Genomic DNA, 26,801 nt, shown 5'->3' with positions numbered 1-26,801 from the left:
GGGCAGTGAATTTAGAAAAGTGGATGGGACAAACTAAGTGTCCCCTGGCAAGCGGTCGGCAGGGTTTGGAGGGCCTGGAGCCTGAGGCGAGCTGTCAGAGGGCTGGAAGGACGCGTGTGGTGGCCATTTCGCTTTTCTGTTGCAGCATCAAGAGGACTCACTGTAGCATGAGGCGAGTGGCCACGCTCAGCTCTCCCCAGCAGGGTGCCCAAGCCAGAGACGCCAGGAGCAAGGGAGAGCCGGGTGGTGGGGGGAGAGCTCGAGCTTGCAGTCAGTCACCCCTGGGGCAGAAGCCCTTGCAGCCCTCAGAAGCCCGGAAGGCTTGGACATGGTGAGGGCCAGACCTCAGCATTGGGGGGAACGGCGGCAGGAATCACAGGGTTGGGGCTGCGAGAAGTGGGGGCTGGGCTGCTTGGCCTCCACCCCCTCCTCAGCTCCAGCCTCAGGGCCCAGGGCCTCCTTCCTGCTGGAATATTCTCTCCCCTCCACCCTACCTTGTGGCCATTTCCAAGGCCCATCTCTTGACCTCCCTCCCCTCTCCTCCCCGTTATGCCCTGACTATGGCATTAATCTTTCTTTGGGTCTCCTTAGCATCCATGGTCCCAGTCTTGGGCATCTCTTTACTTTCTCTACCTGGTAAAATTCTTGAGGCTGCCGCATCCCTAACCTTCACTCCCACCTCTGCTTCCGTCATCACATGACCTTCTCCCCTGTCTGCCCTTCCAACACCCCTCTTATGAGGACCCGCCTGTATAATCCAGGGTAATCTCAAGACCCTTGTCAAATACCCTATGCACCATGATGCTTGCCCTGAACTCCCGCCCTACCTACCCCCCAGGAGGAGACCACCATCCCTCCACAGCATTGGCGACACTGATGTCACGCTGGACTGTAATCATGTGTCTCCTCCTCTAGGCTGTGATCAAGGATTCAGTCTTTTTCACCTTTATGTCCTCACTTTGCTACAAAGCCTGAGATAGTATAAATGGCTAATGAATCGTTTGCTGAATGAATAAGTGAATAAATGAACGCATGAAATCAGCTTTGGGGCACGTACGCACAGGCCCCAGGGGCTCATGCAGGCATGGCGCCAGGCCCCCGAGTCAGTGCCCTTTGGTTTTCTCACACTCCACGGCCTTCCCCCTTCCTCCAGGAGGAGGAGCCTGCTCTTCTTTCCATTGGGCCCCTGAGCTGGGTTGGGATGTTCCGGATGGCTGGGAGAGGAAGGGGCTGGTCCATCCCTTCTTCTTCTGAAATCAAGCCACCCACCTGCCCAGCCATTCCTTTTAATTCAAACCTTCCTCCATGCTTCCTCCCCAACTCCTCCATCACCCCACCTGCCTTCCCTCTCCGTTGTTCCCATCATCTGCCCTCTCCCACCTAGTCCAATCCGAGGAAACCAAGGGCATTGCAGTCCATGCCTGGGACACGCTTACCGTTCACCAGCATGTCACCAACCCTGTGATGGAGAGCAGCCCTACATAGGGTGGGCCGAGACAGCCCTCCCTAGGCAAACCAGCCTTTCAGAGTCCTACACCCATCCGCCATCGCCCGCCGCCCCATCCCTGTGCCCGGCTCACCTGTCTCTCCCCAGATGGGCAGGTACTCATCCTGCTGAATGTCCAGCATGATCTCCAGCCCGTTGCCTGTCCCCCCCTTAACTGTGGTGAGCAGAGGTTTGCCGTCCTCGCCTGAGTTAAACATGTAACACTTCCCATATTTTGTAAACACCTGAGGAGAGAAGAGAGAGGGAGAGAAGCATATGGGTGACTTCAGGCTGGGCTCCAGAGATTGGTGAGACCCCAGAAATCCCACAGCGGGCCGGAGTCCTCATAGCCCATCACAATCAACCCCTTTTGGGGACCAACGATTCCTCACCCTGGCTAATGGTCTGACTTCTGCCAAGTGGGATTCTGGCATCAAAGAACAAATCTGGACACACTTTGGGGTTACTTGCAATGGGATCTGTTCTCTTCTGTCTCTGTACACTTCCCCTGGGTGGTCTTGTCTACTTCCAAGTGTCAATCATCGTCTATAAGCCCTTGACCCTGCAACCTGCACCTCCAGGCCCCAGCTCTGTTTTGAGCTCCAGACACACAGATCCCACTGCCTGATAAGCATGACCTCGGGGGACCCACATGCTCCGATGCTCAGCATGTCCGGGTGGGAACAAATCTTTAGGCTCCCTGCCTCCCTGAGTGGCTCTCCCACACCTACCCCAGGAACAGCATTGCCACCTGCCAAGGGGCTCAAGCCAGATCCTCAGAGTGGCTGTCCACTCTTCCTCCTCCTCACCACCATGTCCAATTAACCAGCGAGGCCTGTCAATACTGTCTCTACATCCGTCTTGCATTGTGCCTTGTGTCCTCTGCCGCAACTTAGGACCCAATTCTTTCTTGCCTGGGCTGCTGAAGTTTCCTAACTGGGCTCCCGGATTCCAGACAACCTTCCCAGCCCATCCTCTAAGTTAACTGTGGCTCACTCTTTCTGAAATGCCAACCCAGTCTTCTTAATCCTGTGCTTAATATCCATCAGCTCCCTACCCCGCCCCCAATGCTCAGTTCCCTAAGGTTAACACCCAGGCCCTCCAGAGCAGCCTTCTATGATGCCCTCTGCCTACTGCATCCTACTGCTTCCCATCTGAGTCCACAGGAATCCGCTAGAAGGTAAGTTCTGCGGGTTCAGGGACTACCTCTGCTTGTTCACTGATGCACCCATCCCTAGTGGCAAGCACAGTGCCTGGCACATGGGAGTGCTCCAGAAATGTATGTCAAATGAATGAATGAGTGAATGAGTGAGTGAGCGCGTGGGTGGAGCCAGATCAAACAACTTGCAGCACCCTAGATGTACCCTGCTGTTCACACACTTATGGCTTTCTCTTTGCTGCTTCTGCTGCCTAAAGCTCCTTTCATTCCTCTTTCTGCCTGGGCACCCTCTAGCTCCCTGCCTGGGCACCCTCTAGTTGTTTTCCAAGACTGGATTGATGCAACTCCTCCTCCAGGAAGCCTCCCCGAGCCCCAGGATCAAGCTGGGTTACGCCCCTCCTCACCACTCCCCTTCACCACGGCAGCCATCACATGGCTCTGAACAGCTGGGCCTGCATCTCTCCTGAACTTGACTCTGCCTTTCGTCTCTGAATCCCACTGTTTAGGACATTGCCTGGCACACAGTAGGCGCTCAGGCCACTTTTGCTTGATGAAAGCGTGATTACAAAGATGTTGTGTGATGCTGTGGGAGGAGCCCAGGTCGAGGGATGCAGAGATCTCGGTCCAAGTTTGATGTTGCCACTTACTAGTTGTGTGAACCAAATAAACGCTCCAGGCCTCAATGTCCCCATCTGTAGGATGGGGGTTCTAGTCCTTGCCTTCGCTACCTCTCAAGGTTATTGAGGGGATCAACTGAGGTAAAATATGCAAAAGTGCTTTGAAAACGATAAAAGCTTTCTACAAATGCTATGGGCTATCATGATTACATAACTGCTTTGGAACCTTGAGCTGAAGCCAAATTACATCTGGCAGAATTGGCTGGGAGGGAGCCAGGCTAGGTGTGCTGGATTCCTGCAGCCTCCGGGATTTGGGACCAGGTCGCTGCCCTGACGGTGCCCCACTGTGTGGTCCCCTCCTACAGCACAGAGGCTACAAGGAAGCTCTCTGCTTTCCTATCCTTCAGTGCAGGGGCAGGCAGATGGTGGGGCTGAGCCCGGAGGCTGCATTTCCCATGCAGATCTTGATGGCTGGATGGAAAGAAGGGAGAGGGACCTCTACCACGAGTCAGGGACAGTGCCAGAGGCTTACCTGCACTACCTCATTTCACCCTTGCATCCTGTGACCATGGGTATTGCTGCTTCCATTATGCCGAGCAGAAAACCAAGGCCCAGAGAGATTAAGGGACTTACCTAAGGTCACACAGCTATTAAGTAGAGAAGCTGGGATTCAAATCCATGTCTGTATGGTTCTAACACATCTGCTCTTTCTGGATGTGCTGTCCTGTGTTTTTGTCACTGGGACATTTCCAAGCATACGCTGTCCCTCTCTACCTTGCTTTTTCCATCAGCCAATCAATATTCATATGCATGTGCTCCTACTATGTGCAAGGATTATGGGGATTGCAAAGAAGTACAAGCCCTACTACCTGCCTTCACGACCTGTAGGAAGGGCCAGTAAAACACCAGGCTCCACATTTTTCTCCACTGTCCAACATGGCTCTGAGTCCCTGGCCAGCTGCACTATTTCAGGGCAGCCAAGGCCTACTTTCCCAGCTTCGTGGTGGGTGAGGACAGCTGGAACGCGATTTTTCAAAGAAGCGAGCTTTTTCATCACTATTGTATATAGCAACTGAGCTTGGCTAACGAACTTGTCCCCTAGAGTGATGCTCTCGGGGACCACTGTAATGAACAGATAAGAGCATTTTATAGTTAGCACATCCATCGCAAAGGGCTGAACACCTCTGGAATGACTTCTGAGGTGCTCCAAGAGAGCTTTTCTTTGTAGACACACTATCTTGTCTCCAAAATTGCTGATAATATTAATTTGCCTATCTATATGAAGATATTTGTGAGTAAAAGAACATTTCAGCTTAGTATCAGATTATTGCAAATTCCACCTCCTTCCTCCCCACCATTTGGTACTTGAACTTCAGAATATTGGGCTGGGGTTAGAATGTGGTGTCTACTCCTGGAGTCAGCTATGAGCCCAGCCCTGCCACCAACATGCTGCGTGGCGTTGATAAAGGTATGGATCCTCCCTGAGCTTCCGAGGATGATGATGAGATGCGAGAACTGGAACGGTCTTAGAGATCATCTCGTCCACCCACCTGACTTACAGGTAAGGGAATGGAGACCCAGGAGTGAGGAGGTGACTCGCCCAAGGCTACACAGCAAGGAAGTGTCCATCTGGGACAATGACTCCTAGTTCAGCCTGTTCCTGCCTTTATACCAGCCTCCCTCAGTTTCCCCACTTACAAGAGGAGACGGAGGATCTAAGGGATTGCTGCCTTCAGCTGGTCATTGACTGAGGGCTTGCTCTGTGCCAGCCCCCAGGCTGGCACCACTGAAGTCTTCCCTATAGAGGCAGGAGCAGACAGGTCCTTGAGGTGGGAGTGATGGAGACACGCTCCCCATCCTCAATGACCGCCTTGCCAGACCTAGTACTCATTCTAGGCCCAGGTGGTGCTCCTGCAGGTGCCCTCAGTGTCAATCCCGTCTTTCCTGCCCCCTCCCCCTGAGGGTGGGTGCTGGGGAAGGGCAGACACTTGCCAGGTGTGCACTGATGCAGATCAGAGGGTGGTCGGGGGTGGTGACAAGCAGAGTGGTGGGGCAGGGAGCTGGAGGGGGACTGCAGCCATGTCTGAGAGAAGGCCAAGCTCTTTGCCAAGTCAGGACCACCATAAACAGGCCTAATACCTTTCTGCAGCTTCCTGGCCCATTTGGAATAAAGCTCCAGATCCTCACCGGGCCCGGCATGGTTCCACCTCGTCTCCCTTCCTCTCTTCTCTCACCTGCTTCAAACACACTGGAACGTGCGTCAAGCTCTTCCCGCCGCAGGGCCTTTCCACATCCCGTTCCTTCTGCCTAGAATGTTCTCTCTGCACCCTATGCCTGGCCAACTCGTGATCAGGCCTCAGCTTACATACTACTTCCTCAGAGTCTTGCTTGACCACCCCTGGCCCCTGCTCCCAGCCTCCATTCACACTGGGGCCTCTTATTTGCAACCTCACACCCCTGTATGATTCCTTTACAGTGTAGATCAAAGTGTGTAACTCGAGCGTCATTCGTGTGATTATTGGACACGTCTTCCACCAAACTGTAAGTTCCGAGAGGGCAGGGATGGGGTCTGTTTTGTTGCACGAATGAATGAATGAATGAATGGCTCCAAGGTGCTGCTCCCTGCCACCCCCTTGCCCACCTCCAGGAGGCGCCCTTTGGTGCTGGGCTGCCTGGCAGGAGCTCATGCTGAACTCTTGTCCAACTCCCCTTCCCGCCCCTTTCTCTGCTGTTGCCTTCTTAACCTCCCGCTTAATTGTATCTAAGCATTTTTGCACGCTTCTCCATGAAGGTATTAGAGGAACTAATCCTTTCAGGAAGGAAGACAGTTTACCTTTGTGGGGGTGGGAGAAGAGGCTCAGAGCCCTGCCTCCCTGCCCACGCCCCTGAGCCCGCCGCTCCTGCCTCGCTTCTCCGAGAAGATTATTTTCCTCTCTGCTCAACATCAAAAGCCTGAGAACTATTTACACACAGCACAGTTTTGCTACAAACTTGGGACAAGATGCAGCTCTTCTTCCCCATTTTGGGGCATAATGACATGTAAGTGCAACACACACTTCCAATTGACGCCTTATCGACCCCAGCCAGAAAATACAATTTATTTAAGTGCAAACTGTCGGGCCCAGCTCGCTGCTTCTTCAGACCTGCCATTTTTCCAGGCATTTCTCTGCTCTCCCGGTGAGTGCTGACAGCCCCATCACGGATGGCAGGGCTGGATTTGCAGGGTTGAGGAGAGTCTAGAATTGCCTTTAGTTGGATCGGTTTGTAAGAATTCAAGGGGCACATTTCAAAGCTTGGTCTCCAGGACCGATGGGGGGATTCTGATGTAAAATGGGCCCCATGACCCTCCCATGACCATTGCTAACGTTTGCATGGTGCATCACAGTTTAGAGACTGTCTACATACAGCTTCAACTTTCTCCGTGGCCGCATAAAGTTGGAGGGAAGGAAACTAGCAATTCTTCAGCCTCTACTCTGTTCTGCCGGGCATTTTCATAGGTGTTATCTCTTTGCTAATTATGGTCCCAACTATCCCTACTACCCTGATGGGGAGGCATCTTATTATCAAATGCCCATTTTACAGTTGAAGAGACTGAGGCTGCCGAAGGGGTAGGCAGTAGAGCTGGGACTCATGGCAAGGCCTCACCACCAAAGAAGGTACAAGGAATGAACAGTGGGATTTTGAGCCAGACGGGATGGGATCAAGGCAGCTCGCTCATTGCTTGTCTAGTCCGTGGCCCTCAACACAGCATTTCCTGTTCCCAGTTCCAGTTCCCTCATCTGTAATTGGGCAAGGTAATCTTGCTGTGTGCTGCAGGGCCTCACTGAGAGAAGAGAGTGGATTTGTTTGGAAGATTACATAATAGACATCTTTGCTAGTTATGAATCCATACTAGCAGGAAGTTCCTAGTTTCCCCCTTTCAGCCGAAGAAAGAGTAGTTATTTGGGTTAAGGGGGTGGGGTCATAGATGGATTAAAGACTGGGTGGGTGGAGGGTTCCCATCCTCTCTGCTTATGCCCCCACAATACCAAGCTCATCCTGAAGTAGTAAAAGGGGATGAAAACCACTATGTGCCACTGTTGCTTGTTTCCTAATAATGTTAACCATGCTGCTGGAAGCCCAGGGCAGCCAAGGAGATTACTGGGGCCATGGAGTTCCGTAGGAGAGGGAGATGCTCGATGAGTACAACCCGCTTTGAAAATCTACATTTGAATTCCAAGCGAATTGGAACCAGTTACTGGTACAGTGGACAGATACCACGAATCTGAAGTCGGCACATTCTAAATCAAAGAAACGTGGACATGGGGATGGGGAGAGGGTCGCAGGTCTTCCAGTGGCTCTTAGAGTAGCTCTGAAGTCACAGACCGGCTTGGCCGCTCTCCCTGAAATGCCTTCAGGGTTATTCACTTTATATTTGCCGTCACTAATTTTTGTGACAGCCTCGTAAGGTGGGCATTATCACCCCCATTTTACAGATAAGGAAACTGAGGCCCAGAGAGGCTGAGCCAGGTCACAGAGCTGGTAAGTGGAGACTCCAGGGTGCAATCTATCTTTGCTTAATTCCAAAGCCTGTGCTCTTTGCCCCCTGTCCCTTGTAGGTGCAGTTCACATCCACCCCTCTTCTCGACCTGCTCTGTTCCCAGCCCACTGGTGAGATTGGTCTTCTGTTAACACTAGGCCCCTCCCTGGGGGTGGGGGAGCTGCATCTCAGAGTCAGAGGAATCCTGGAAAAGAGCAGGCACCAAAAATCTTCTTGCCCAAATGTCTCCTTTTGCACATGGAGAGTCTAAGGCCCAGAGAGATGGAGTGACCTGCCCCAGGTCACACAGCTAGTATAGGGTCAGATTTCAGCTCTGACCTGGGCTTGATGGCTTGGGTCTGTGTTCTTCCTCTAAAGCCTTCTGTTTGCACATGCCAGGGCTTGGAGATAATGGCTAGGATCCCCTTCCCGGGTCACTGCATCCAGGAATAAGAGAAAGATTGGCAACGACTGCTGGCCCAGGTGCTGGCACTGAGGCTCAGAGTGACCTGTTAGGGCAGCCTGCCTCACAGAGTCTGGGAAATGCCAAGTGGAACCCTTGCTGGGACAGGTTAGGAATGGCTGATACCCACGAAGACATAGTTTTCTGGTTCAATAAATATTGCAAACAACATTTCTACACCATGTACCTACTTAAGAAAATAAATTATGTATAAGCTCCCTAAGGACTGTTGAAATATCCACTTACCAGCACACAACCAGGCCTGCCAGCTTCCAGCCTTCCAGCCCATTCATTAATCCTGACCTTTAGGGCTTCTCTTAGGCAGAGGGTTTCTTGTCTCTTCTTGCTTATTATGCTTGAAGGAAATGAAAATGTAGTGCTCCAAAATGCCTCTGAAACTCAGCCTTTTTCCTTCCTGAGTTGATTGAGCTTTCTGTTCAATGAGTTACTGAAATTTCTCATTAGGCTGTTTTCAAAATAACGTCATGTGAACACCAACCATTTCATTTCGTTTGTTTTGTTTTTCTCTTTCAAACTCCTCAATTTCACACAATTGGGAAGTGAGAAAGTCTGTCAAATGGGTTACCAGGCTTCCAGTAAACGAAACGAATCTGCCTTTTGTTTTCTGAAGTTGCAATGAACGTGTTTGAAAACTAAACACAGCAGAGGGGTGGGTGGGCAAGGAGGCTGCTGTGGATGGTCAGCTCTTGGAAGGCAAAGACTGTATCATTAAAAAATCTGCTTGTTCATTCATTTGTTCCTGCGACAGGAATTTCTGACCACCTATGATGCTCCAGGGACCGTCGTATGACTGTGCATTTCCTCACAATGAGATTAAAAAGGCAGTTTCAACAAATACCCACGAAAACACATCCATGTGGCGGGGGCTGTCCCTGGGAATGAAGGAGATGAGTGGAACATGGTCCCTTGGTAACCATTTATCCTGTCTCCCAACCAGGAGGCCACCTTCTCTTTTAGAACATCATTGATATCCTTCTCCTCAGAGGCTACTTTTCTAGGAGGAAAGAGAAGAATAAACAACCATGGAGCATTCGCTATGAGTTGGGCACTGTGCCGATTGCTTTATAACCTTCCATCTTTTAAGACTCACAAAGCCCTTTGATGTAAGTGTTATTCTCCCCACTTTGCAGATGTGGAAACTGAGGCTCTCTGAAGCTAGTCCTACACGGTCCTACAGCTAGAGAGTGATTTGCCTGACTTTTCCCTTTATATGTATGGGTTGTTAGAAGACCACTTAGCATTATTTGAATGTGTGATACGGTAATGTGACCCCCTTCTCCACGCCCCTGCACCCATCTGCTGGGATGTGACATTTCCTGTGCCGGTTTCCCTCAGAGCCCCTCCTGTCTCCTCCCTCTAAGCCTGAAGCTCAGCCCAGGTCTTTTCTGCTGGGCGACTGTCCAGAGAGCTTCAGACCGTGCAGGAAGAGATGTGTGAGCACCATGCAGAAGAAAAGAGCATCAGGCGACAGCAAATCTGTCTGTCAGCTGGGAAAACAGCATGCAGGGGAGCGGCGGGTGACTCTGGCTGTTCTTCAATTCAAACATTTTGGGAGCAAAGGGTTTATTGGCGGACGGCTCACGGAGGCAGAGGGGCAGCTTGAAGGCGGTCCAGGTGTTCATCTGGAGAGTCATTCCAAGTGCCAGACCTCTGCGGATGAATCCCTCCTGATAACTCAGGGGAAAATCCCAAACTGGGCCCCACTCGAGGTTGTGAAGTGGATGTGGAGGACCAGGAGCCTGTCAAATTGGAGCACAGCTTGGCTGGCGGGGGCAGGGGGGCCGGTGGGAGTCTGGGCGTGATGGGAGTTTCGAATGGGACTCAAGGACGGGTCGGCTGCTCTTTCTGTTTGAGGTCCTCTACTGTCTGTCGCCTGTGGGCAGTAGGGGCTGGATCATTTTCATCACTAGAGACCCAGTGCCTGGCCGTGTACCTGGCACATAGTAGGCACTTAATGGGAGGTGACTGGGTGAAAGAAAATGCCAAGCATGGAATTGGGAACCAGGCAGCCCCAGCTCCCAGTGCTGGCTCTGCACTGATTTGAGGAAGTCATTTCATCTCTTTGGATCTTGATCCTTCATCTTTGAAATGCTGGTAGGAGTACCTTCCAATAGAATTGTTGTAAAGATCAAACGGGCTATAATGGGTCTGAAAGTGCTTTGTAGAAAAAATAAACCCCTCAGCCCAGGCAGGGAGCAGTTACGTTTGGGTTTTGCATCATCCCTCAGCCCTGCAGGAGCAGGGGAGGGAAAGAGTTGTTATTTGGCTGCGGAAGTTGAATCTGAGATGTTGTTCCATCTGGGACCGCGTTCATGGCTCATCCATTCATTTGCTTAGTGAACATCTATGGAATACCTCTGCGTTCTAGGCAATGCCCCAGGCATTGGGGATACAGAGATGAGTCAACGCTTTAGGAACAGCCTAGTAGGGAGGGGACCCTGTAGACTGATGCTGGGTGGTGCCAAATGCTGTGGAAGTGCACAGAAGGAAGCTGCCTGGTGGGCAGTGATGGGGGGAATCAGCGAGACATTGCAGAATTCTCCCTAGGGGGACGGTGGTGGTGACCCCGGCGGTATTTAGCAGGTTGAGACAGACCCCTTAGACTGGCTCCTGGTCTTAGCAGGGCCATCTTAACGCTGTCAGGAAGGCAAGTGGTGCCAGTGCAGGCTTCTGGCTGCCTGCTAAGCCTATCTGCCCATCATTCCACCTCTCTTCTGCTTCTGGAACCTAACACCCTCAGGTAGACAACTATGGGCTCTACTGGGAGGTGGGCAGGATTTGTGGAAGAACACAGACTTCAGAGTCAGGTTGGCTGGACACCTACTATGTGCCAGACACTGTATGCAATGAATAATGGGGCTTCACTGCCAGGTAGTAGATAATTATTAAGACAGAGATGCAGTGACTGAGAGGAGCTAGCATCTGGTTCTCTACAAGGAAAGCTGTGTCAGTCTCAGAGGCCCCCCATCCCCAAGCCTGGCTCTCTGATCTGCCCACTGCCAACAGCTTACCAAGCCAAACCGAGGGACCCAGGGCCAAGGCAAGTGGATTAATAAAAAGGGTACATTTCTAGCGAGCCAAGGTTGACTGCAAAGAGCATCCCCTTAGCTGTCGCCAGATGTGGGGAGCAGGACCCAGGAGGAGTTCCTGCCTTCCTGGCCTTCAAGGAGGGCAGAAGCCCAGAAAAAAGTGAAGGAGAAAGTACGACCACCAACCGTCCATTTCCCTCTGCTGCCCCAACTCCTTATTTCTAACCCTACGGACATGATTCCTGCTGCCCCAGCCTCTTCCCGTTCCCAGTCAAAGCAGGCTGGAGGCAGGGTGTGTTCACGGTGCAGCAGGCCAGACGCCCCGGATGTGGCAATGAGTCCTGGCATGTTTGGCTGTTCCAGGCTGCAGAGCCCCACAGAAGGGCACATCTACATTCTGATTACTCACGAGATAATGGATGAGAAGTGCCCAGCAGAGAGCAGTCACTTAATAAAATTAGCTAATATAATTATTATTAGCAGATATTCTTCACCTGAGTTCTGAAATCTGAGCTCCTACCGGAGGCAATTCCTGGATTCATGGTCTCTGTTACAAGTTCCTTTTATAGTCACTTGCCTGATCCTGTGGCTACAGCCCTATGTCCACTTCTAACTGCTGCCTGCTGGGCTTACAGGCATATGTACCTGTTTGCTTTTCCTGTGGCCATGTGCAGATCCCTTCTGGAACATTCCTTGGGTAGTCCTATGTAAGAAGTTTGTATCACCCTGGCTGGCTATTTCTGCTCAGCTGAACTTCATTTTGCTCAGCCTCTATCCATCTCATCCATCTCATCCATCTCATCTATCTTAGGTGGGCTTTACCCTCCCACTGTGAGTGTGTTTTATACTTGGATGACCAACTCTAAGACACATGTCACTCCCTGCACCTGCCTCACTGCACACCTTCCAGGAATTGTCCTTCTTTTGAGCAGGTGTGGGATCGAGGAGAGGAAAGGAGAGGATCAGAAATGTGTTCTGTTGTGTTCCCGGTTAATTTTGCATTATTCTACAGGGCTGCACTGAAAATGATGCATCAGTGAAAACCAAATGATGGTTTATGATGTTTACAGAGGAAAAGCAAATGTTCCAATTAATGCCAGGGCTGAAAACAATCCCAAGGCAGGCTGATTCTAAAAGCTGATCAAGTAAAGGTCAAATAGGTAACTACTCCCATGGCACTGAAATTCTCATACCACATTCTTACTGATTTCACCTTTTCTCATTAAAAGCATATTTCAGATTTTCCAGGAACTGCTCAGAAAATGTCATTGTCTTCTAGTGCTTCCCGTGGCTGGTCTTGGAGCTTGAGAAGGCTTGTAATTTTGGTAGCAAAGCTTGCATTATGAACGCTCAAAGCCGTTGCAGATTCACAAATGCAGAAGGGTTTCCAGTAGTTTAATCAGATTGCTTTCCTAACATGTGCTTAAGGCCTGGCTGGGAGATACACAGCATGCATGGTGCCACACTCCTTCCTAGGTCCATGGTAGACACAACTGATTGATCACAGCACTCTTTCCTCCAGGTCTCAGCTTTTTTTTCAGCCCAACAATTCTGGCTGCCACTATGAGGCCATTGGAGTTGGCAAATGAGATGAAGCCTATTTGCTATCCTTGGGCCCGAAGAATGTAGGTTCTGCTGGTGATGCCAGTGTTTCTGTAATAAGAGGCAGTGCCTGAAAGTGAGGGAAGGTTTGAGTGGGTGCTATCGGGCAATATGAGGGACACAATTTTGTGGGTTTAGGTGGGAAGGACTTTAGTTGGTGACAGAGACAGAGGCAGGACTTTGCATATTTCAAAAACGTTGGTTAGATTTGGCCCCTGCACCATAGTGGAGTGAGCAAAAGCTTTGGAATCAAATCCTGATTCTGCCATTTACTAGCTTTTAAAGTGGGGCTAATCTTTATCGAACATCCCCATGTCATGCTGTCTCAGATTGGTAGACTAGACTCCTGGGAGACTCTGATTTTCATTGTACCACATGTCCTTGACTTATGATGGAAGCATCAAAGGACCTAAGATGATTAGGGGTTTTCAAATGGAAAGACAAAGTATCCTTTAGTTCATTCAACATCGAATGGGCAACCAGTGTGTGTCAAAAACTCTGCTAGGTCCTGGGACTACAGAGATAAATAAGACGTGGACACTAGGTTCGGGTGATTCCTGAGCTGTCAGGGTAGAAATGGAGATGAAACTGCTTCACATCCTCAAGGAGGCAGACTAGCTGTAAAACCATCAATGATTCATGCACGTCAATCTACAGAACGCAACTCTTGGGGAGCAATTACACGAAGCAAGGTCCACCTGTGTAGTATTCCTTCCCGCCCTTTGCTCCTGTTGAGCTGTGTGCATTTGTACCAGGGCCCGTTTTCAGCTACTGCTTGTGCATCAGTAGGCCCTGCAGCCTGCCTTTCCTGTGCTCTTGACCACTTGCCAATCTCACTCACATTTCCTCAGGAGGCAGATGAGGCGCCAGGGCATGGAATTTAAGGAGGCACTCACTTCCTAGGGCTGCACTCACAGTCACCTGAGAGTGAGCGCCTCCTTAAATTTGATACCCCAGGAGCCTTGCTTTCCTCATCCTAGTCCAGTCCCCACTCCAGACAAAGTCAGATGAAGACAGGAGTAGGGACATTCATGATGAAAGTGCCATGGCAACCCGTTCTCACACAAGCTTGCAAATGGACACTGTCGTCCCATTTACAGATGAAGAAACTGAGGCTCAGAAAGGGCGAGTTACTTGCAGAGGCATGATGGAGTAGTGAAAGATCACAGGCTTTTTCACTAGGACGGATCCAAGTGTGGGGTCCAGTTCTACCAGTGCTGAGCCGTGTGACCTTGGCCTGGTACCTTATTTTCTCTGAGCTTCTGATTGCTCATCTGAAGACTGGGGATAATGATACCTCTCAAGCTTAGGTGGAAATGAAGTCAGGCATATCTAGCTTCTGGTTCCATGACTCTGCTTTCTCACGTGTCAAATGGACTAGCTGCACCTGCCTCACAGGGATGCTGTGGGGACCAAATTATGGATGTGCCAGCCCAGGGTGAGTTCAGAAGAGCTACTTGGAGGGTCAAAGTTCAGTTCCTTAATAGGCTTTGCTGTGTCTCCAGCCCTGTCAACTGTCCGTTCTTCTGGGGTGCGAGGCGGATATGCGTGTATTTGGTGAATGCTTTGGGGGTTCCTGACAACAGCTGCAGACCTCCTCTAGAGGGATAATTGAGACCAAATGCCTTCTACATATCAGGTACTGAGCCAGCTCACACACACGATCCTACTCAACCTCCCAGAAGCCCTAGAGAGGAATCCTAGAGAGGCTAAATGACTCGCTCAAGGTCCTGCAGCGTCAGAGCCAGAGCCGTCTGCCTGAGGAAGCAGCCTGGGCTCTGTGTGTCCCACCATGAAACAGCAACAACAAAACCCACAACAAAACATGCTAATATTTCTCAGCAATGGGGCAAAACCTAAGATTTGCACCTGAGCACGTTCCAATAGGCCTGAATATAAATTAGACCAAGTGTAAGCCCGTATGTGAAACCCTGTGAGTGCCAACTGCTTCCTAGGCACGGCAGAAGGGTGGCTTGAGGCTCTGTACGGGGGCTCAGCGGAGTCACTGATTAACAGCATGAGTCTTTGCTGTATCCCAAAAGTTCAGCTATAAGTTCTGCAACCCTTTCTTCCAAACCAGAGAATAGAGGAGTGCAGGCTGGCAGCTTTCTGAGGGTTTAAGTCTTGTAGGTTCTCCCTTGAAAATATCCCTCTAGTTAGTTTCCTTCTCTCAACCCCTGGAGCTTCAACCACGCACCAGGGTGGTGCTGCTCATTTGACACCCGGTGAACTGCCACAGTCTCCCGCGTGGTCCCCCTGCCCTCCCTCCCTTCCACCTCCACTCGTTTTCCACGTAGCAGCCAGGGGGATCTTTCTGGAATGCAAACTCCCCTGCTTGAACCCTTCCATGGCTGCAAACTCCTTGGCTGGGCTGACACACAAGGATGCCGATGACCTGAGCCCCAAGCAGCTCCTTCCAGGCTCTGACTTTCGAGAGTCAGCTCTGCCCAGCCCTGCCTTTCTCCAAACACGCCCTGTCACTTCACACCTCTGTGCTGGCAGACATGCTGACTCCTCTCCTCAGCAGCTTCCCCCTCCTTCATCCACCTAACTCTTCCCCATCTCTCCTGCCTCAGCCTGGCACCACCTCCTCCCAAAAGTCTTCTCTGACTACCCACTCTCCTCCTCAGAATGGGGGAGCTGCCCTCCTCAGGGCTTTGACAGCACCCTGTGTCACCTCCATCCCGTCACCCTGGAGAGTCTGCCAACTCCTCCTTGAATTCCAGACCTCAGCTGGTTCCTCTGAACTGGAGTCTGTCTTCTGTGGTACCCTGTGCTTCTCCTTCAAGCCCCAAGCTCTGTGTATTTTGTGAGCATCTCATTGAGGCCCATCTCCCCACATAGGGCTGGGAGCTCACAGCTCTCAGCTTTTGCTCACTTTCTTGGTTCCCTGGGAAGCTGACTGGAGATGGACACTTACATGCAAGAGTTTTGTTGGGCAGTGTTCTCAAGATCCACAAGCATGGATCCCACCCTGAAGCTCAGCTTCATGCAGTTGCAGTAGAGGCCCCCCGGCCCACGGGGGGCTCTGGAGCTGAGGTGGCCCTTCTGAGTTGTTTTGATTGAGACAAGGGGACAGCTATTGCACCCTCACTGGATTTGGGCCACCCCTGGGGAGAGGACAGAACTCTGGGTGAGGCATCTCTATATCCTAGTGGACAATTCCCAGGGAGAGAATTTCCAGAATGGAGAGCTGTCAGCTGCCAACACTGCAAGTCGCTGGGTGGGCGAGTGCCTCAGTGCTGCAGGGGTGACATCCGCTATCTATGCCACTACGGAGCTACCATATGCCCCGTATCTGTCCTACTTCAAGGGACTTAGCAGGTAGTCAATAAATGCTGAGTAAATGAATGCACCCACTTAGTTGTCTATCTTTGATCTATCCCCAAACCATGAAACCATGTCTTACTTATTTATTCAAGTGCTCTACACAGGGCCTAGCTTAGCATAGGCACTCAACAGAAGTTTGTTGAGTGAATGATTAAATTAAACGAGAATGACTGAATTACAAGAGAATGACTGAAAGAAATATGGCTGTAATTTGTTTTATAAAGCAGGATAAATTTGCACACAACTTAGCAGTTCAGAGGCTCATAAAGTGAGTACACCTGGGTGGCCCCAACCCATGAGCCAGCTTTCTTCAAAGTTGACACTTTAGCAGGTGGGCAAGACCCCCCACAGCAAGCCCCTGCCTGTCCTCATGGCTCCAGGTTGGATGGGCTGGGAAGGGATGTGATGAGTGATGAGGATTATTTTAGGCTGGTTATTGTTAAAAACTGCAGATGAGAAGGAGGCTCTGAGGAGTGGGATTTGCTTGCCCTTTGATCAGAGACATTTGCATTTGTGAAGGAAGTCTCCACCTGTGGGGGGTGTCTCCCTCTCTGCACCAGTAGGAAGGGGGGATGACCTTATCTCTAGAAACTCTTAATGGGGAAGGCAAGGACTTAAGTCTTGTGTATTGTGCTTGTCTGGTAACCTCATGTAGCTGACTCCCCCCACCACCAACATCCTCCTTTGTCTTTAGCTGAAGTTAACATTTAAGGTGGTGGCTTCTGCCATTTACTTAATCCGGTTTGATTCTTATCTAAAAGTTATAAGACCACCCAATAACCAGACCCCACCAGCACCGATACTATTTTAACAACTCTTTTTACATATTCTTTCCTTTGTCTTGTAAAGAGATAATTCACATACCTATGCCTTAAATTTAGCCCTACCCTCAACCCATGTTTGCAGCAGCTCTTTACTGCCCATGGGTCCTGTCCCCATGCTATTCCACACTATTCTCTGAATAAAAGAGCACTACTGCCAGACCTTGAGAGTCCAAGAAATCTTTCTTTTGACTCTTCGGCTCGCCGACCCCGCATCAGTGAGGAGGAAATCAGGCCACCTTTCATCAGTGTCAGCAGCCAGTTCCCCGTCTTCCAAAAACAAAGAAGAAATGGCTGGAGGAACTGGGGGTATTTAGAATGGAAAAGAGCAGATTTAACAAGGACCATGACCACTACCTGCAAATATGTGAAGGGATATCATTGGAAGACAGAATAGACTTTTTCGGTACTGCCGTGGAGCATCGTTCTAGGATTTGAGTTGGACGTAAGGAAAGAACTTAACAATTCAAATGTCCAAGAGTAATCTTTCGGGGGGAGATGGGCATATTCTATATCGCAAGGGTATGGGTTACACAGGTGTATCCATTTCTCAAAAGAATACAGGTAAGATCTATGCATTTCAATGTGCATAAATTTCACAACAACAAAAAGGAAATGTTAAATCATCATCGGCATCATCACCATCATCCCTAAGTGATAGGGATGAGCAGAGGTACAGAGGAAACAAGAACATCAAAAGGTTGATCTTGTTGGATCTGGATGGTGGGCACATGGGGTTCATTACACTATTCTGTTTACTTTGTATATCTTTGAAATTTTCCATAATAAAAAGAGATATATATTAATTTCTAAACAAAGATGAACCAAATGGGCTGTGTTGGGAGACAGTGAGCTCTCTGTCACTAGAAGTATTTATGCAAATACTGCATGTGTCTTCTAACATCCCCCCTTCTGCAAGAAGCTGGGCTATTGGAGGATCCTGCCAAGAGCAGGGAACTGAACCAGATGACCTTGGTCAGGGTCCTCACTCTTTTCTTCCTGAAGGAGGGGAACAGGCAGGCCTGTCTGGCACTTCTGAGGCTCTGGAAGAGGGCTGGGACCCCAGAGCCAGGAACTGGAGCCAGAGATGCTCATTCCCCACAGTGGGAGATGTTAGGGGTGAGGCAGGCAGATACCCAAGGTGTCCAGGAAGACCCCTAAGCCTGGGGGGAGGTGAGTGGAATGAGGGGAGAGTCCAAGTCAGGATAAGGAGTCACGGATTCAGAAAGCAGCCTGAGCCGAGGACAACATGAGTTCTTGGGCTCAGATCCATATGCCACTGCTTCCCAGCTGTGTGAACCTGAGCAAGGCATTCAACCTCTATGAGCCTCCGTTTTCTCATCTGTAAAATGGGAGGTAGGACCTACCTCGCAGGGTTGTTGTGAGGATGAAATGAGCTTGCATGCCTGGCACATAGACGGCCCTGCTTATTATCTAGTTATCATTATTTACGAGGTGGAGATGAGCCCAAGTAAAGCAGGAGCCAAGGGGAGAATGGAACAGGGATTGAAGGTCTGTCTCAAACCCCAGCTACAACTGGAGGGCCACAGTTTCAGGACGGCTAGGGGAGGGGTGTCTGAATGGGTCAGTGTGGCTTAAAAGACACAGTCTACAAGGACCCTTCCATTGATAAAATTCCAGGATTCTAGAGGGATCCCATGTAATTTTCAGGAGTAACTTCTGGGACTCTCCATGCCCCAGTTCATTCTCATTGCTCAGAGAAGTGCACGGTGCTGGAGAGCTGTGTGTCCACGTTGCCAGGACACAGTCTCTCCTTGGCAGACCCCATGGTCCCCGGGCCCACTCAGCTGCAGCTGTGACCCCAGACCCTGGACCAGTCCCGACCAGGCCCTGAGTCACACACAGTGAACCCCACAGGGCAGGAAAGGCATCTTCTTCATCTCTCTATCTCCAGTTCCTAGCATACAATGGGTGTCTAATAAATGGGTGCTGGGTAAACAAACAGATGCTTGAGCTATGTATGGGGACAGGCGCTTCAGCCAGGCCTGCTCACTCTGGGGCTGGTGTCCCTGGGAGGCCTGTGAAGTTGGGGGGACAGCCTGCCCTCCCCCAGCTGGGCCCGCGGAGCCCCGAGAGGCCGACTGGCAGCTACTGTCTGCAGGCAGCGCTCCTGGCAGTCGGCGGAGGACTCTCCTTCTCCCTGAATGGCTCAGAGCACCAGCGTGGCCACCCACCGAACACGCCATACATCAGCCGCCTAATGGCGCATTTTAGAACATAAGTGGTAACCACCAAATGGGAGCCAGGAAGGGAATTAGAGCCAGACGCACAGCGGGGAGGGAAAAAAATCAAGATGAGCCTCGGAGGAAATGGAGCCAGATGCAGTCATCCCAAGACAGGAAAAACCACCTCCCAAATACCTCTGGGGTGGGAGAGTTCATTTCATTGAAAATCGGTGCCCTTTACGGGAAGCTGGGCTGGACACTGAAACGGCGCCTCTGTCCGTACTGCCTGGACTGGGCCTGGCCGGCCTGGCGCAGACCACAGCCTTCTGAAATGCTCTGTGAGCTCCTCCTGGCCACTTATTCAGGTTTTCATTCAACAAACACTTTTGCATATCTACTATGTGGCATGAGATTATGTACCATAGCATTTAAACTCATAGGTTCAGAGTCAAATTGCCTGGGTTCAAACACTGGTTCTGCCTCTGACCTGGGGACTTCGTTAACTTCCCTGCCTCAGTTCTTCCCTGTAATACCCTCCACCTTCCCAGGCTGTCATGAGGTTAAACGAGATAACATGGGGAGTGTTTAGAATAGCAGTGAAGATGTCCCCAAAGGTGTCTGACCTCCTGAGAAGCACATACACGCACACATGCACATATGCACATGCGCACATACACATATGTACACACACATGCATACACTCACACAGACCTTCTAGAGCCCTCGATAGAGATCCATTTCCCTGGTAGGTAGGTGGAATTTTCCAGACTCCTTTCATGGAATGATGGCTATTCCTGGGTCCTGGCTTTATGCAGGCATCTTGGCTCCAGAACTCTCTCATTCCTGGCACCTGGAATCTCCCTTTAATTAGAGCTTGGCTCTACATTAAAATTTTTTTCAAACTGTACTTTGCCCTACATTTCTATGCACGTGTAGTGGAAGACAGGTTTGTGTTGGCTCAAGCCATCATGGAGATGGAACTAGGAATCATGGCTGAAATTTTAGTTTTAGTTGCTCATGCCCTACCCTGTTTCACAAAGTGTTTGAAGTCGTTTATGACATACAGATGAGCAAGATAAGGGCCCCATTCTCCAGGACTCTATAGTTTCTTTGGGGGGACAGGAGTGTAAGCAAAGAGCTATAATAAATGATAGCAGCAGGAAATATGCGGTAAATGGAGGTGTCAGTCAAAGATACATGGGGAGACTCAGGGTGTGGCCAAGGGACCAGTTCTGACCTCAGGATCAACAAGGCTTTGTGAAGGGGATGGGGTTTGCACTGTGGCTGGCTGGAGCAGGAAGGTTTAGGAAAGCAGGGAAGGGCAGAGGGAACAGCACGAGCCGAGACACAGACGTGAGTAGATGTGTGGGGTGCTCTGGGAGCAGTGTGCACACTTGTGGGATTGGAAGGGAGGCTGTGGAGGAAGGAAGTAGTGGAGGAGACGGGCAAGGTGGGTTGGGCCAGATTGTGAAGGCCTTGATGCTGGGTTATGGCCATGCATCATGCAAGACAGCTTCCATAGTTGTGTATTTCATGCTCCTAGCGGTCTGTTGTGTTATTACGCACCTTTTAGAGATGGGAAACTTAGACTCTGAGAGGTTCCAAGACATTCTCCCACAGGCAAAGGATTATCCCAAACTCAGCCCTTTAAGCACATAAGTAGGGGCCCCCATCCAAACTCAGATTAGAGGACCCTAAGTCTGCGTGTCCCCAAGAATATAACACTACTGCCATGAAGCAGTTCTGGAGACAGCGAGGGGCTTTGGGAAATACAAAGGCGGCACAGGTCTGTATTGATCTTCCAGGTTAGGCATTGGAAAGAAGATGAAGAACCACCTTGGCCCCCATCACTACCACCAAAAAGAAAGAAAGATAAAGGACAAAGAAGCTGATCAGAGGTTAAAAGTGGAAGCGGTATCAATGCAAGGACTGTGAGAAGGCTCTGGGGTCAGAGCAGGGGAGAAGCTGAAGGACAGGGACCAGCAGCTGCTCCATAACACTCAGATTCTCAGAGCCCAATGGTTCCCTACTGGGCTTGCCATGGCCGGCTTCTTACAAAGAAACTCAAAACCAGCATCAACTAAGTCGGAGACTTAGGATGGCAGAGAAATGTCAACGCAAGGAAGATGAGAAGGCCTTGGGGGTGAGAGGAGATCTTTGAGCTCAGTGAATTTGAACTCTCATGTTACAGAGGACACTGTGGCTCAGAGCAGGAAAGTGACTTGCTCAGAGTCACACTGTGAATTAGTGGCAAAGATTGGACTGGAATGCAGGTTTTCTGACTTCTGGGCTTGAGTGTATTCTGCTGGGCCTCTCTGCCCTCACCAGCACCCCCGTCTTCCCTCCTCCACTCCACCATGCAGGACCTCTGCCAAATGCCCCGCTCATGCTCCTCTCTCTAGTCCCTCCATACTTTTGCATCTCAGTTACACCTACCTGCCATGCCCTCTCTGGGAGTTCTCTGCCTGGCAAACTCTTTCCTCCTTCAAGAAAAAGTAGAAGCATCTCATCTGGGCAGCCTTACCCCCATCTCTGCGCCCCTCTGGACCGTGTTTGCAGGTTAATTTTTGGTATCTATTAGACGGTGGAGTTTATATCTGCCTCTCTATTTGATTCCAGGCTCCCAGAGGGCAAAGATTCATTCTTGTTCATCTCTGTATCCCAGCATCCCGCACAGGGCCTCGTATAGAACAAGCTTTCAATCAATGTTATTGCATTAAATTGAAATGCCCTTGGGGGGAATGGAGTTATGACAAGAGAGGCTGACTGGAAAGGGGCAATCGATGGCGGCTGGGCAGAAGGAGACAGGCACTGAGGGCTGACTTCCTCACGTCACCACAGGGCCAAGGTGGTCCTGTGTGAACAGGCCTGGGGGCCTGGGGAGAGAGTAAGGGGGGCTGGCAGCCCCAGAGACTGCTCAACCCTGGGTCTGCCTGTTGGAGTCAGTCTCTGGAAAAGTACCAGTGAATTAAAGCCCAATAAAAAAGTCAATTAAGTCCAAACTCGTTTATGCCTTAAAGCTCCCCCAAGCCAGTGAGCCAGAATGCAAGCTGGGCTGATATTTCTCCATTTCCCTCCACGTCTACATTGGTCTCCAGCGAAGCAGCCGTGACACATTTTATTTCAACTATAAATGGGGCATATAGACTAATAGCAAAGTGATGGCTGCTGGGGGCTCTCTGAATCCCATCCAAGAGATTCATGACAGTTGATATGATGTCCATGTCCTGACCTTGGGCTCTGGATGGGGCACTGGGGATCTATCTATGTGTGCTCCCGACTGCAAGTGTGTTTGCATACATGGCCTGGGAGAGTGTGTCCATCTATGTGTGTGTGCACTCTTGTTTGCTACACAGATAAGTGCAAGTTGCACATTTGTGGGTTGATTCATCCATTTTTTCCACACATATTTATTGAGTACTGACTATGCGCTGGACACTGTACTTGCCTCTAGGGTTCTCGTGGTGAAAGATAGTCTGAGCCCCTACTTTTATAGGTTATATCGTCCAGAGGTCTAGAAGGGAAGATGGACAATAAAACAAGTGATAGCAATAAAGTGTATCGAAAGTTATATGGATGCAGTATGCACTTGCATGCTTGAATATCTGAGTGTGTGACGCCCGGAAACCTGTGTATGTGTGTGCAGGAAGAAACTGGTGTGTGTACATCGTTGCTGTGTGTAGGCTAAGTCTCTAGCTGACCCAGCTCCTGGAAAACATCCCTTGAAAGTGACTGCAGACCAGTGATAGCTAATGTGAGATTATTTGTGTGTGTGTGAGTGGGGGAAAGATGGGAAGAGGGAGTTAAAGCTGTCAGGGGCACCTAAGTCAAAACCAGGCACCCCATGGCCTCTCCACTTTCCTCTCATTTCCCCTTGAACTCCTATGACCATTGGTCACCCATAGGGCCCCTCGGGAGGCCTGTGGCTGACCCTGGTTGCTGGGGTGGATTGAGAAACCCTGGACTAGGGTGATGGGGACATGGATTCTATTCCAAGACCTGCTGCTAACTAGGAAATCATTGCAAAGGGGCGTGTGGAATTAGGAGTCCTGAACCCGCCACTTACTAGCAGGATAACCTTGGGCATGTCTCAGTCTCTCCGAGCCTCTCACTCTCCTTATCTGGAAAGTGAGAGTAATAGTACGCCCCCTGTCATCCATCACAAGATTTCTGTGACAATCTATGAGTCCTAAAGCATCCACGCCAAAGTGGGATGTAGCTGACATTGCTAACAGCTCTTGTTCCCACCATGGGCGAGCCACCTCTCACCAGGCCTTTCTACAGCAACACTCCAGTAGTGCCTGATGGCCTGCATAGCATTTTCCAAAGTATTTTCCAGAAAGCACTATTTCTATGCGATCCTTAAGGGGGGAAAAAAACCCCAACTCTGTGGTCAAACAGGTTAGAAAAGGTTGGGCTAAACACAGTTAAACATGTTTATTTCTTGCAGGACTTCTCAGAGCCTCTAAGGCACCAACGTGCATTGTAAATCTACAAGAGGGGACAGGATGCATTTGGAGCCAGTTCCTGCTCTGGCGATGGGGGCTTCGGCCTCCAGGGGACCTCTGAGAGACCGTGGAAAACAGTCTACAGGGTTGTCACACCCGAGTAGGGGAGGAAGCTGGCCATTCATGTGCTTGTGCCTGCTTTTCACTGGTTGAGAGCTGCCCCTCCAGTCTTAACTCCTCAGAACTTCCCACCTGCCCTGAGCTCAGGCTTACGATGCCCCTGTGCCCAGAAGATGCTTCCAGGCAGAAAGTCACAGGTGTTTGTAGGAAGTGCCTGACAGCAGGAAGGGCGAATGCAAAGGATATATGGACAGAGTCCTGATGGCATCTGCCACGAGTCCCTTACATGGCTTGACCTCCCAGTGCATGTTTGGATCCATGACTGCTATATGGGATTATTATGGTTCCACAGACCTCTCTGTGGTTAACATTGGCTGACATGATAACAAACAAAATCCCTCCACAGACTGGCCCAATCTTATCCATTTCGATTCCCTTTTAGCCTAAGAGGCAGGCTATATGGATTGCTACTGTGGGAGGGGAGTTAGGCCAGGTGAATACTAACATCTCTTCCGTCTTGGACTTTCCTGGGACATTTAGAACTCCTCTGCACAAATGTATGCTTGATATACCTTACAGAATAGGGTCTGGGACTCGCTATAGGGCAGAGGCACCAAGCAATGCAGGGGAAGGTGGAAGGTGGTTAGCCAAGGTGTCTGGCACCAGGAAGGCCAGAATTCTTGTTGAGAGAAGCCAAGGTTGAGGCTGACAAGTGAGAGCCAAGCTTTGGGTACAAAGTGTCAGTGAGGAACAACACTTGGCCAGCCTATACTGGAACATCCCTTTTACGAGGCACTAGCTCAGGGGCTGCCCCAGTGTCTTAAGGCGGCTGGAAAGAGAACGTCCGAGCTGGAGGTACAGAGCCCTGGGGATTATCTAACCACGAACACTTATTTTAAATATAAGGAAAATTGAGAACTGGAGGGGTGAAGAGACTTCCCCAAGAGCAGAACATTTCTCACTAGTGAACCCTTCAATTTAGATTCCTTGACTAATAAGGTTCTTTCTTGCCAAGAATCTGATTATTGCCCATGGGTTCTGTGATGAGAAAAAAACCCCCATGCAATTCCCTTTGCACAAGCCCCTTCCCACGCCCTGCTCCCCGCCTTCAGCCCTGCACACCGAAGCTCTGTCCTTCTCCTCCACGCTCATCTCACCCCCGCGTATTCCCCGGGGGGCTCCCTGCCACCTCAGGTAGCAATAACATTTGCGATTTTAGACATGTCAGCAAGTTTTGCCAGGCAATGTGAGGGAGCACGAATGCTAATGCTTCCATCTGGGGATTATGTTAATACACTATCCTGAATTGACATTTTCAAAATTGCATATTTTAATTGGCTGCCTCTTCCGTCTCCAAGTCCGGGATCGAATAGTATTTAGTAAGTGGGGTGGTGCAGGTTGTTGGAGAGAGGCCCTCAGCTGGGCTGGAAAGAGCACAGGCCTGGGAGACAGAAGTCCGGGGATCCAGTCTCCAGGTGTGTGACCTTGGGCAGGTCACTTCTCGTGTCTGGGCCTCACTCTCCTCATCTGGGGAGTGAGGGATAGGACTTGACAATCCTTACGGCTCCTTCCAGCTCTAACCTCCTATGACTGTTGGACTGCCAGAGTCCCCCCAAACCTCTTGCCTTCTTCCTGTCATCATCGTGGCCAGGACTGCCAGCAATGTCGTCTCTCTCCTGGCTTTGGGATTATTTATATGCTGGGGACACACTTTTTCCTGCCTGCTTGTTAGGTACCTTGGTCTTACCTTCCAGACCTCTCAGCCCGAGTCCAACTCTTGCCCTCATTGGAGTTTAACATGATAAAGATGGAGCTGTTTCAAGTCCCTTCCCCAAATCCATCATTTCTCTGATGCCTGAAACAAGGTTTCTTGGGAAAATCTTTGAGTCCGTTCTATCCTTGGCTCTATGACAGATGGCTTGCTAAATATGATCCTGTCTTTGCTCATCCAATACCTAATTGGCGACTGTTGGGGGCAATACCGTTTTGGGCACAGACTTCCCACACCCTTTTCTTGATGTTGTCTCCTGACACTTCAGCGACCACCCTGGTCGGGCCTCCATCATCACTCCCTAGCCCCCAGCCCTGCTCCCTTCTGGCTTGTTGCTGGTGCTGCCAAAGTCCCCTTCATTCCCTGCAGTAGCCCGCCCCCCCTGCAGGCCCCACACAGTGGCCCCTGGTCTCAAGGGCCTCACCCAAACACCCTCACCGCGGGCCATGTCTTGAAGAGTGCCTGTGCACTTCCCCACCCATCACTGCCCGGAAAGACAGGACTGCACGCTTGAACAAGTGCAAAACTTGGAGGGAGGAAGACGTGAGTGTCGGTCCTGGCTTTCCTGCTAGCTGTTCTTACACTGTGCCTTCACTTCAGGGAGATTTACTTCTCCTACATGTAAAATCAGACAGACAGGTCTTGCCCTGCCTACCTGCCGGGTGGGAGCAAGGATCCCATGAGATGATGAAAGCGCATGTGTTTACAAAGGATGACATGCTGTACACAGGAGAAGGGTTCCTTGGTGTTTCTCTAAATGTCTTCCGGGGCCCAGCTGCATCAGGACCACCTGTGGTTGACATAAAATGCATGTCCCTAGGCCTGGCCCAGAGCTACTGAGCCAGACACTTTGGTGGTAAGGCCCGGTAATCTGGGTTTCAAATAAGCCTCCCCAGTCACTCCAATGAATCTTCATGTTTAAGAATCATTGCCTTTCTTTAAAAAAATTATTTTATTGAGGTCATATTGGCTTATAACCTGGTGTAAATTTCGAGTGTACATTATCATATTTCACCTTCTGTATAGACTGTGTCTTGCTCACCCTCAGTAGTCTACTTCTTACCCTTCACCATACGTATGTGCCCCTTTTGCCCACCCCCATCCCCTTCCCCTCTGGTAACCACCAATCTGTTCTCCTTATCTACATGTTTGTTTATCCTCCATTTATGAGTGGAATCATATGGTGTTTGTCTTACTGTTTTTGCTTAGTATAATACCCTCAAGGTCCA

The 26,801-nt window shown here is 50.3% G+C and overlaps 1 protein-coding gene across 2 annotated transcripts in view; it reads right to left on the bottom strand.

Annotated features, from left to right (window-relative positions):
- The window catches only part of ASIC2 (acid sensing ion channel subunit 2), a 995,375-nt gene that overhangs the window by 91,012 nt on the left and 877,562 nt on the right, over positions 1 to 26,801 (bottom strand). For both annotated transcript variants that reach the window (XM_070560848.1, XM_070560847.1), the window contains exon 2: positions 1,581 to 1,731. In XM_070560848.1, the coding sequence (XP_070416949.1) occupies positions 1,581 to 1,731 (151 nt within the window). The remainder of the gene's footprint in view (positions 1 to 1,580; positions 1,732 to 26,801) is intronic.

The sequence above is a fragment of the Equus przewalskii genome, chromosome 10 (genome assembly GCF_037783145.1).
Source record: "Equus przewalskii isolate Varuska chromosome 10, EquPr2, whole genome shotgun sequence".
In the NCBI taxonomy this organism is placed as follows: Eukaryota; Metazoa; Chordata; class Mammalia; order Perissodactyla; family Equidae; genus Equus; species Equus przewalskii.
This window is presented reverse-complemented; position numbering and strand designations above follow the sequence as displayed.